This window comes from Rhinolophus ferrumequinum, chromosome 23 (genome assembly GCF_004115265.2).
Source record: "Rhinolophus ferrumequinum isolate MPI-CBG mRhiFer1 chromosome 23, mRhiFer1_v1.p, whole genome shotgun sequence".
NCBI lineage: Eukaryota > Metazoa > Chordata > Mammalia > Chiroptera > Rhinolophidae > Rhinolophus > Rhinolophus ferrumequinum.
This window is the reverse complement of record NC_046306.1, coordinates 27,070,635-27,082,777: the sequence shown is the minus strand read 5'-3', so window position 1 is coordinate 27,082,777 and position 12,143 is coordinate 27,070,635. Positions and strand designations below refer to the sequence as shown.

At 39.5% G+C, this 12,143-nt stretch overlaps 1 protein-coding gene across 11 annotated transcripts in view; it reads right to left on the bottom strand.

Annotated features, from left to right (window-relative positions):
• The window catches only part of SHLD1 (shieldin complex subunit 1), a 61,859-nt gene extending 57,812 nt beyond the window's left edge, over window positions 1–4,047 (bottom strand). For 10 of the 11 annotated variants that reach the window (XR_004421837.1, XR_004421836.1, XM_033095262.1 and 7 more), the window contains exons 1-2: window positions 3,742–4,047; window positions 1,554–1,735 (exon numbers count right to left, since the gene is read on the bottom strand). Coding sequence is in view for 9 of the 11 variants with exons in the window: in XM_033095262.1 (XP_032951153.1) it covers window positions 1,554–1,735; window positions 3,742–3,872 (313 nt within the window). In the remaining 2 variants the exon portion in view is untranslated. Of the gene's footprint in view, window positions 1–1,553; window positions 1,736–3,047; window positions 3,152–3,741 lie in introns of those variants that run through there. The other variant, XM_033095263.1, reaches the window with a different exon arrangement.
• Between the last annotated feature and the right edge of the window lie 8,096 nt (window positions 4,048–12,143).

Sequence of the window (12,143 nt, the reverse complement as noted above, 5' to 3'; positions counted from 1 at the left end):
TCAAACTACAGGAAGAAGCAGAACCAGAAGTCAAGCCAGACGGTCTCACCCAGCACCACCATGACCCATACCATGCAAAATGGTTGTCTTAGCAGTGTGCCTTCCTATGTTTAGACTTTTATAAGGATTTCCAAAAGAACATTTTTGCATGAAATGTCTCGACTTTCAACAAATACTCCAATATAAATATTTCAGCATGCTTCTCATTTTTAGAACTGTCAACCAAATGTAAAATAACAGTTGCTTTCCTATGGATTATTTACCCAACAGGCAATAAAAAAATAAAAGCTGAATCCACACTGAATTCTCTGGAAGAATAGAGCCATTGCCACGAAGTATTTCAACAGAGCAGCACTTCTAAAGTTCGGTTCACCCATTCACTAGTTCCAGGAAATGCTGCAATAACCAGAGATACTGAACAAAATCAGTTTTAGGGATAGAAAGTAATACAGAGGCATCAGGATTGGAGGGGGAAGAAGAAAGATTAAATGAACTAAGACTTTGAACCTAGAAAGAAAATAGATAAGGAAGGATCTGTTCTTGGTCAGAAAGTAAATTAAACAGGAGGCTCACTGATCCTGAACAGAATCGCAAGGGAGTTTACAAGCATTTTTTGCCCATAGAATTCTTGAAGACAATGACAGGTACATACTCTATTTATTGCCAACACTAAATTCATCATCAAGGCCTACATAACTCTAGTACCTGAGTTAAAAATATATATTTGGGTCTCTTAATAATAATGACAACAATAATAACAGCACAAAAATAATAATTGAGCACCAATGTATGGCAAACACCATGACAGGTACTTCATATTGTTCCTGGAATTAACCTAACTCCATGAGGCAAGCATTCCAATCGCCATTTTGTAGATGATTCTGGAGCTCAGAGGGGTTAAGAAACATGCCTTAAGTCACACAGCCAGTAAGTGGCAGAGCCTTGAATCCAGGTCTGTGGACCTCTAGAAATGCTCACTATGTCAAAGAATTATCACACAGCTTAAAAAAGAGAGTTTTTTGGTAATTTAGTCATGAAAACTTGTAGAAAAGTTGTTACCTAAGTCTAGAATATACTTCCAAGAGGAAAACTAAAGTCTTTAGTATTCAGGATACTAAAGACTTTATCTGTAACACATAACTAGCCCACATTGCTATCTTCTGAAGTTTTAAAAGAACAACTAACAAAAAACCAATTCTACTTTCTTTTCCCTGTTAAACCAAGTGCTCCCCTGCCTCTGAATGCATTTGGAGGGAGATCAGAAAGGGACTCAGACAAAAAAAAAACACACAAAAAATGTCTTTAGGAAACAGCTTCTTGTGGTGGTTATACCAGGGAAGCTGTCCTTTGAAGTCTCTCCCCACAGTTTTGTTTAGATAAGATGTTTTTCTGCCTGAGGCAATGAATCATTCCTCGGAGATCTGCTATTGGAAGAGCGAGAAACAAACTATCACATACCTGTATATGTTAAGGAGTGTGTGTGTTTGTGTGTATGTGTGTGTGTGTGTGTGTGTGTGTGTGTGTGTTAGTTTAGTTTAAACTCTGCTGCTTACCTGGATCCACATCAGAAGAGGAAGGAAGAGAAAAGGTTTCCACAGAACTAAAAGCCTCGCTGGGGGCCTCCTGGCTGGGTCTTTGCATCACGTAATCTCTTATATCACAAGATGATGGCAGGTCCAAAGCACTGCTTTCCTCTGCCTGGCTGCCTGGCGGGACTTCCTGAGTCGCCATAGTCCTGCCACAGAAAAAAATAAAACAATTCAATACAAAAGACATTGCATAAGAGGAGCCACCATTACAGCCAATCTTGGCTTGAAAGACTGAAGTCCCAACATCTTAAAGGCCAAACCACAGTAGAACCAGAACAAATTCCTTTCCCATTGTTAATGGTCTTCTTTGTCTTTACTTTAGAGCCAGGATTTGTTTACCATGTTTTCTTCATCATGAGAAACAAATACTCTCGTTACAAAAAGAAACCATTAATATTATAATTTCAGCTACAAAACAAGCTGAGTTTCTAATAAGGGTAAAATATTGTGCAGCACTATAATTCAAGGACGATAAGAATGTCTGATGAGAAGGAAAACTGTTCGCGAGGTATTCAATGGAAAAAGATTTCAAAACAATAGGCAGGATATGATCCAAATTTTATAAAATAAAATATTGTGTGTGTGTGTGAGAGAGACAGATAGAGAGAGAGAGACAGAGACAGAGACAGAGACAGAGAAATATATGGCTCTATAGCTAGAAAAACCAAATTTGGAAGGGTATATCCAAAATTAATTTCAGTGGTAATTAATTCAGTGGTTTAATTTCTGGGTAGTTTCCTCTGTGGCCTACTCAAACATGCATTCAGGCAATTATTTAACATGCCAGCCTGGTGCCAGGCCCTGGGGATACCAAAGTGAATGTGATAGAGCCTTCCTTCAAGTTGCTCATAGTTTGGGGTGATCCAAACACAGAGATATACCAGGTTAACACAATGGCAAAACAGAGCAAAACCCAGAAAGGGGCAGCAGGCTTTCTGGAGGAGGTTATCCCCAAGTATGGGGCAGGCTAGGCCATGGCCAGGGGACAGCGTGAACACCAGGAGAACAAGTCTGGGCAACCACAAGTGGCACGGGGTGTCAGGAGTTTAACCTTAGCGTCAAGGAATGGTCACACTCTGGGTAACTGGAGAGGGACAAACCCTGCAGTCTTGGCTGGGACCCTCTCCTTTTCCTGGCCATGTCTGGGAAGGACCAACTTTCAAGGCCTGGCTGCTCACATACTCTCTAGCTGAGCTCCGAAGACCGTGAAGCTGGCTTATTGAGTTTCATGTTTGGACATCTCTTGTTACAAATGAGGTGTTCCTGACCCGGTTCTATATCCACCCATAGGCTGGGTTCTTTAATGGGGGGCTCTTTCTGTAAAATAACTATGGGCCTGGGAGATCCTGGACCCTCTGCTACTCTCTGTTTCACAAGCTGTTGTCATCAATAAATCTTATAGACAACACCACGTGTCACGCATTCCATCGGCCACCATGCGCCATGCAGCGGACTTACACAGCCAGATCTGCAGATCCGACTACTGGGTAGCAGGTGGGTTTGCAGGACCTAAGCCCAGTGGCAGACAATCCCACAAGCAACGGGAAGTGGTTCACCTGCAGTGATTCCGGCAAAAGAGGAAGAGTATGTGAATGAGGGCAGGGCACTACCAGTCAAGAGCAGGGGCATTGTAAGGACATATTTAGGAAGGAAAATCAGAGTAGAATTTAATAACGGATAACGCAGCTCCAGAGGAGCTGAGAGGCAATGAGGAGTGGCAGCTTCGGTGCCTGGGCTGTATTATCCACTGAGTTAGAGAAGATGGAGAAGGAATGGGTTTGGGAGGAGGCCGGATTCCAAATTATAGAATACTATGCAGCTGTTAAAATGACATTCAGAACTTGAAAGATCTCAAAGCTGCATGTTTGAATGAAAAAAGCAATTTCAGAATAGCATGAACAGTATAATAACAAGAGTTGTTAACATTTATCGAGTGCTTGTTCTTAGCCAAGCATTGTGCTAAGAACTTCATCTGCAACAGCCCTGTGAAGCAGGTAATCCTATCATTACCCTTATTTATCGTCAGTCAGACCCAAACACAGAGAGAAGCAGGTAACTTGCCCAAGGAAACCCATCTAGAAAGCACCAAGCTAGGATGACCTGATCCAAGACCTCCCAACCTCCTACGTCTGCACAGTCTCTATGCTGTGACCTGATCAGGCAAAGCCAGGAGGTGGATGAAAACAAATCAACAGGGAGGCCTGGCAAGATCCTTCTTGTTTGAGGACACCCGGTCACATGCTGTTTTGAACATTCGGGTGGGCAGAGAGTGAGCCAAGACATCAGCTGATTGCTTCTGAAAGGAGTGGAGTGATCGGAGTTCCCAAAGAAGCAAGAACATCCTGTCTTTTCACATGCGCTATATTAGCCAACCAAGCCTGGAGTTTCAGCAAACACCTCTGCTGCAGGCATTGGTGGCTCCTCCTTCTCCCCTCATGTTACCAAACACTGCTCTGGAGGCTTCTGGAAGGGAACAAACAGGTCAATGAATGACATGGCATGCACTACAAAGGTACTTTGACACCAACCATCAACCCAAAGTGTCATTAGGGATATGAAACAAAAGGAATCCTTTTTGAAAACAAATAGCATATCGATGTGATAACTATCTTTTCTTTTAGAACCACTTATATTAAATGTCAAATACATTCCAAAGTAGGCATTTTAACAAAAAAAGGGAAAAAAAAAAGCCTACTGACAGGCAGAATCCTTTTTATTATAAAATAAGTATCCGAGCAGATAAAACACATTATTTGGGACTCAGTGAATTTGTACAGGAGAAAGCAAGTAATAGGGACAAACAAGACCCTTCTTATGGTTTGAAACCACCTACGCTGGCAAATGGAATACAATGATTATCTTTTGCTCCCAAATTTTTGATGTGTGGTTCAACTTCCTTCTCCAGAAGTGTATAGTTTCCTCTCTTTTAAGTGCTTTAATTACAAAATCTATTCTTTTCCAGTACTAGAGAGTAGAGGATACCTGGGATTATAGACACAAGTCTCTTCGTACATAAAAACCTGCTCACCATGAGAAGGCAGCCGTTCTTCCATTACTCTACAGATTCTTATGCAAGTCAACCAGGGTCCAAGTAAAAGTGGTTTAACGTTATTTACTTTTTTTCAATTAGGGTTCTTCTCTCCCAGTATTTTACATGAAATTTTTCAAGCACAAAGTGGAAAGAATTATCCAACGAACATCCATATAGCTACTGCCTAGATTTCACAATTAACATTTCACTATGGTTTTCCTTATTATGTAACTATCCATCTAACCAACTCTATTTGTCCATCAATTTATCTTTTTCTTACACATATTCCCACTTAAATTGCAATATAATAAAAGCTTCTGAGTTGGTGTGTGGTATAATCAATTTGCATTTTCAAACATTGTTAGCTGAGTGAAGCAGGGAACAAAGCTGGGAAGCTCTGCAGACATGTGCAGGGTCTCTGGAGTTGGAGAGACTCAGGGCTGAACCCCTGCTGTCACTTTTCAGCTGTGTCACCTAACCTAAGTGGCCAAGTCACTTAACCTGTTTCCTCATCTATAAAAATGGCTTGATGACTATGCTTGCTTACCTTATAGGGCTGTTGTAAGAATTATATTAAATTAATGCATGTAAAAACTTATTATAGTATGCGTGCTCTGATGCCTAGCTCCAATAAACGAAAAAATAATAATTAAAAAAAACAAATTACAGGCTTCTATCTTCCCAGCATACCTCCAGTCCATTTGCCCCTCTATTTCCCATCCAATAGCCATCTTGCTTCTTTCATCATTATTCAGTATCTTCTATGGCCCATAATCTGGTTAATACTCTAAACGTCCCTTCCCTGCCCATTCTGTCTTTTCATCAAACCCTTTTGGCAAAACCCCGCCCAGATGAACTCAACTATCTACCCAGTCTCTGTGTGCTGGTCATAAGAGTCACTAAATAGTATGGAACTGGCTTGCTCGAAATGAATGAGCACCAATCTGGAATGGGCTATCTGGCCAAAGGAATCCTGAGATGTTTCTCTCATAACCCCCCCTTCCCCCTCTCCTTGATTCTTTCATGTTTTCTCCAGTCTTCTTCAACTCACATCCTCCCTATCACTCACTCACCTTCCTCCTCTTTTCAACAGAACGTCTCACTTCTTAGTTGACAAAGAAAATAGAAGCCAGCAGAAAGGAACGTCTTCAACTCCCTTGTCAAACACAACAAGGTTCCCACATCTGCACACTGTGTCACTTCTCTTCATCTCTCCTTAAAACAGGTTGCTGTCTCTCCTGTGGCAAAGGCCAGCTCCTCTACCCAGGCCTTAGATTCCTGTTCATAAGCCTTCAACGATGACAATCCCTTCTCTTGCTTCTGTTCCACTGAATCTTCACTTATATTTTTCAACATGCCCAAATGGCTCCCATTTTTACCAAATTCTTTGGAAATGCCCTTCAAATATATATTGGTACGCGGACATGATGTCTGCAACACACTCTCAAACGGTTCTAAAAATGTGTGTGTGTGTGTGTGTGTGTGTGTGTGTGTGCACGCGCACGCACACATAAATAAAGAGGGGAAAGCATTGAGCTAAGCCTCAAGGAAGTCCAGTTTGAGATGGAAGATGAGCTGCAGAGCTCATGTATTTCTATACATTTGCAATAAACAACCACACTGAAATTAAAAGAACATAATTCCATTGACAATAGCATCAAAAAATAAAATATTTAAGAATATGTTTAATTAAAAAAATATGTAAGGCATGTACACTGAAAACTACAAAATAAATGTTGAAAGAAACTGACGATCTAAATGAATGGAAAGACATACTATGTTCATGGAATGGAAGACTTAATATTTTACGATGGAAATATTGCCCAAATTGATCTACAGATCAATGCAATTCTTATTAAAATCTCAGTTGGCTTTTTTTTTTTTTTTTTTTTTGCGGACATTTGACAAAACTTTCAAAAATTCATATGGAAATGCCAGAGACCCATAATAGCCAAAACACTCTTGAAAAAGAAGAACAAAGTTGGAAGACTCAGACTTTCCAATTTTAAAACTTACTGCAAAGCCACAGTAATCAAAACTGTGTACCACTGGCAAAAGGTGGACATATGGATCAATGGACTAGAACTGAGTCCAGATGTAAAATTTTATTTTTATAGTCAATTGATTTTCTTTTTTTTAAATGAAGTATAGTTGATATACAATATTATATTGGTTTCAGGTGTACAACATAGTGGTTCAATATTTATATACTTTATGAAACAATCACAATAAATCTAGAAACCATCTGTTACCATAGAGTTATTACCATATTATTAACTATATCCCCTATGCTTTCCTTACATTACATCCCTGTGACATATTTATTTTATAACTTATTTATTTTATAACTGAAAGTTTGTATCTCTTAATCCTCTTCACCTATGCTTCCCATCCTCCCACCCTTCTCCCCTTTGGCAACCATCAGTTTGTTCTCTGTATCTATGAGTCTGTTTCTGTTTTGTTTTCTTTTTCAGATTCCACATATAAGTGAAATCATATGGTACTTGTCTTTCTCTGACTTATTTCACTTAGCATAATACCCTCTAGGTCCCTCCAAATGGCAAGATTTTGTTCTTTTTTATGGCTGAGTAATATATATATACTACATGTTCTTTATCCATTCATCTATCAATGGACATTTAGGTTGCTTTCATATCTTGGCAATTATAAATAATGCTACAATGAACATAAGGTATATCTTTTCAAATTAATGTTTTCATTTTCTTCAGATAAATATCCAGAAGTAGAATTGCTGGATTATATGGTACTTCTATTTTTAATTTTTACAGAACCTCCATACTGTTTTCCATAGTGGCTACACTATTTTAAACTCCCACCAACAGTGTATGAGGGTTCCCTTTTCTCCACATCTTCACCAACCCTTGTTATTTATTGTCTTTTTGCTAACAGCCATTCTGAGAGACACGAGATGATATCTTGGTTAGTGATGTTGAGCATCTTTTCATGTGTCTGTTGGCCATCTGTATTGTATGTCTTCTGTGGAAAAATGTCTATTCATCAATTGATTTTCCACAGCATGCCAAGACAGTTCTATGGGGAAAAGACTGGCTTTTCAACACTGAGATAACTAGACATCCACATACAAAAAAGTAAAATGAGGCAGGCACTTTAGAAAACAGTTTGGCAGTGTCTCAAATGTTGGTCAGAGTTACACTTTGGGCAATTCCACTCGTACGTATGTGCTCAAGAAATAAAAACATGTTCACACAAACTTTACACAAATGTTTATAGCAGTTTTACTCATAATAGACAAAAAGTGAAAGCAATTCAAATGTCCATCAACTAATAAATCGATGGATAGAATGAATGTGGTATATGCAGACATGGAATATTTTTCAGCAATAAAGGAATGAAGTTCTGATACATGCTACAAGGACAAATTTTGAAAACATTATAGTTAATGAATGAAACTAGTGTTAAACAAGACAACAGGCCCAAAATTGGGTCTCTATGCTAAACCCCATGTCCTTAAACCTTTAAAATGACAAATTTTATTGTATGTGAATTATATCCCAACAAATCTATTTAAAAAAGAAAAAGAACCTAAGCTCATCCAGACACGATGCCTGCAAATTCTCAAGATTCTCCAAAGACAAGGCTGTTGAGGCTGCAGAGGCCGCATGTTGGAGTGGAGGAGGGGGTGGATGGGCAGGAAATTGGAAGTGTGCCACGGAAGCGGCCATAACTCCCCAATTGTGAGACAAGGATCTTAAACGTTGAGAGCACCCTTCCCAGCTCCCAGTCCCAAAGCACTCAAGTGACAGAGACAACCTGCCCCAGAAAGTTGCCAGTTACACTCACCACCCGGCAACAGCAGCACACCGGAATCCAGGAAGTGGAGGCGCCATATTTGTTATGGGAAAAGAGAAGTTTGAAAGGAAGTCACTGGAACCATCTTTGCTGAGGGCAAGCAAGGGAAATAGAAGGTAGCTGTGGCCATCTTGGTTGAGGGCATTCGCCCAGCCAATAAAGCTTTCTGCAGGCACATGGCTAGTTTGGGCAATTTCTAGAGAAGACTTATTGATAAAATCTGCTTGGTGGACTCTAAAGGGAACAGAAAACTATTTAAAATTTTTAGAAAGTGAATGTCTACATTAAAAAAACAAAAACATAAAAAGTAGAGAGAAATTAACAAACAGAATGAAAATATTTTAATATGTTGCATGCAGGTAGCTGTACACAACTGCCAGAACTGAAAGACCACACCGAAGGGACTGAGGGGTATTGTTCCATTTCACCAACTGCTTGAAAGAGTGCTGTACACGCACAGCTTCCTATAGACACACCTACCTTGGGAAAGGACCCTATAAATTAAGAGTCCTGCATTTCAGGCGAATATTTTTAAATAACACAAGCTGAGGTTTTGCCAATCACATGTCAGATACTGTGAGTTTAAGACATTCTGGGAGAGGTAGAGACCTTCTGAAGACAAATTTAAAGATACAATGAGAAGTAAAACTAACTTTCCTTCACTTTCTGACAGACTTAACACAGCAACTGCAAATTTCATTTTATTTGTGCTGTGAACAAAAACAAGGGCCATATACTAAATGTGACAAGCTGGGGTGGGGGATGGCACATGAAAGGCCTTACAAACTCAGTGACAAAGAAACTACACAGGATGTCGGATCATAAATTCCTAACTGAGCAGACCACGGCAGAGAGTCACGTTCCAGGCCTACAGTTTCCTTAGTAAAAGTCAATCTTTAAGTGAGCTCTGTCTATTGTACTTACTCATCTAGACTAACATACCTTTAAAAGGTCAGCATAATTTTCTTTTCTAGACCCCTTGGAGGCACAACTTCTGGCACCAGAGCCCAAGACCATGAAACTCCTCATTTTTTTCTTATTCCCTGGATACCATCACTATGTGCTGTAAATGTTAATTATTATGTTTTGCTTATCATTGTAAAAGAAGTATGTGTCTCTCCATTTTGCTCTTTATCCAATCTTAGAGATTTCTGAGCATTACTTCCAAGCCTGCCCCCTTCATCTACCACTAATGGATTTCATGGAACTCTCTTTATCTCTTCTCCTTTGATTCTAATGTTTGAAACAAGCTTCAAAACTGCCATGATCTGGAGCATTTTCTCAATCCATTGAGAACTTGCTTCTGAGAATGTCATCAAAATTTTGGCTCAAATAAACTCTTATAAAGGCTGGACATTCTTTTGTTACCAGTGCACTAGCAATCAAAGTGTATAATTTTTTTTTTATTATTGCTTTTTTGCTGGCATGGTACAGTCACTTTTTTTTTATTTAAGGATTTTTATTGGGGAAGGAGAACAGGACTTTATTGGGGACAGTGTGTGCTTCCAGGCCTTTTTTTCCAAGTCAAGTTGTTGTCCTTTCAATCTTAGTTGTGGAGGGCCCAGCTCAGCTCCAAGTCCAGTTGCCGTTTTCTAGTTGCAGGGGGCACAGCCCACCATTCCTTGCGGGAGTTGAACTGGAAACCTTGTGGTTGAGAGCCCACTGGCCCATGTGGGAATCTAACTGGCAGCCTTCGGAGTTAGGAGCATGGAGCTCTAACCACCTGAGCCACCGGGCTGGCCCCAAAGTGTATAATTTTGATTTTCACTTTTTTCCATGTAACATATCATAAAAAACACTCTTCCAAAGTAACATAATGGGTTGTGCTTAGAGAAAGTCTAGAATGACATTGTTACTTTCCTGTTTCAGAAAATGACAAACTCAAATATAATTGATGAAATTAATAATCTGTATTGTTATGCAACCATTAAAAATGGTAAAAGATGTAACAAAAGAAAATCTTGGATCATGCATTTCAAATGAGTTTTCATGTCCTTTAGTCTTCTTTAATCTCTGTTTCTTAGTATCTTCTTTGTATTTCTTGACATTGGCCTTTTTTGAAAAGTACAGGTCAGTTATTTTGTAGAATGTCCTTCTATGTGAGTATGTCTGATGCCTCCACCTGATTCTCAATGGTGTTATTGAGCACTCCCTCCCTCTGGAAAGCTCTTGTCTCTGGGTTTCCCTGATACCACCTTCTTCTAATTTTTTCTTACCTGTCTCAAAAGTACATCTAAATCTCCTTCACAAGCTCTTCTTTCTCTTCAATGTCTCAGGGTCCTATCTTGAATCCTCTCTTCTGCCTTTTATGCAGATGGTTCCCAAACCTCTAAGCCTAGTTTCCTCTCAGATTCAACTCAACGTATCCTCCAGCCACCTTTAATTCAACATTCTCCCACCTTCTAATCGACCTGCTCCTACCTCAGTGTCTCCTGTCTCAATAAGTTGGCCCATTTAGTTGCCAAAGCCAGAAAATTTTTCTCCTCCTTTGTCATCATGTAGCATATCTATCAATAATCAAATTCTCTCCTGCTGGGTTTTTTTTCTCTTAAAGATCTATTGATTTATCTCTTCATTCTTTCCATCCTCACTGCAACTTTCTGAGTACAGCCCATCATTATCTGACACCTGGATGATGACAGCTTACCAACTCCCCTGCATCCAGAATGTCCTTTTTTAAATGAAGATTGAGCACACAACTCCCTTGCCTTTGGGCTAATGCTCAAACTTCATAACCAGACTAAAAATATCCCTACCCCTGTCTCGTATCTCTATCCTCTACCTATACACTATTTTACTTTCCTTAAAGACTCCATGCTTCCTTTCTCTTGCCTCTGAGCTTTTTACCTAAACAATTTTCTCTCTTGGGAACACTCTTCTCTCCTATTCTTTAGTCACTCTCATTCTTATTAAGATCTCAGCTTTAGGGAATTCTTCCAGGGAACTTTCTCTGACTTGTCAAAAAGAGTTAGTTGTCCCTCCCTCCCAGGAGTGCTCACATTCCTTCATTTACCCAAGTATCCTAATCCCTTTGCCCTTTCTGTTTCTCCCACTAGACTGTAAGTGCCTTGAGGACAAGTACCATATCTATTTCAAACTGGTAGTCCAGAACCCAGCCCAGTGAAGAACATGTAAATGCTCAAAAAATGCTGTTATATGCATGAATGGATAAGTCTTTTCCCGGGTTTCCTCCATTCCCCACTCCATCTACACTCTCTAAGATGTCTCAAAAACCTGACTTCTGCCTGACTTATCAGAAACAACCATTGGAGCCTTTTGCCATTGTCACCCTTTCCTTGCAAAACAAGGCTGTTTGCTTATAAACTAATTCTCATTTGTTCCCCTGTGGCCTTTCTATAAGGTTTATCTTTCTGATGGGCTTCCTGGAACAAATTTCTGAAGTCTGGAGTGACTTTCTTTGCCATATAACATTCCTCTGACCATCTTTCTTACCACTTTCAATTGATCAGTACACAAGAAATGAAAAGTAACTGAAGTCATTATCAAAACCAAAGAGTTAGTAATTGGGACTTTAAATCTACAGAGCCCACAAAACAAAGAATTTGTTGCGTTTCAAAAGCGAATCGTAAATTGTTTTGAATCCCCTACTGTTTTGCCATTGATTATATAATGACTGTATAAACTGGATTATATCACCATTTTATGAAACTCTTCTATTTCATGGTTGGTTT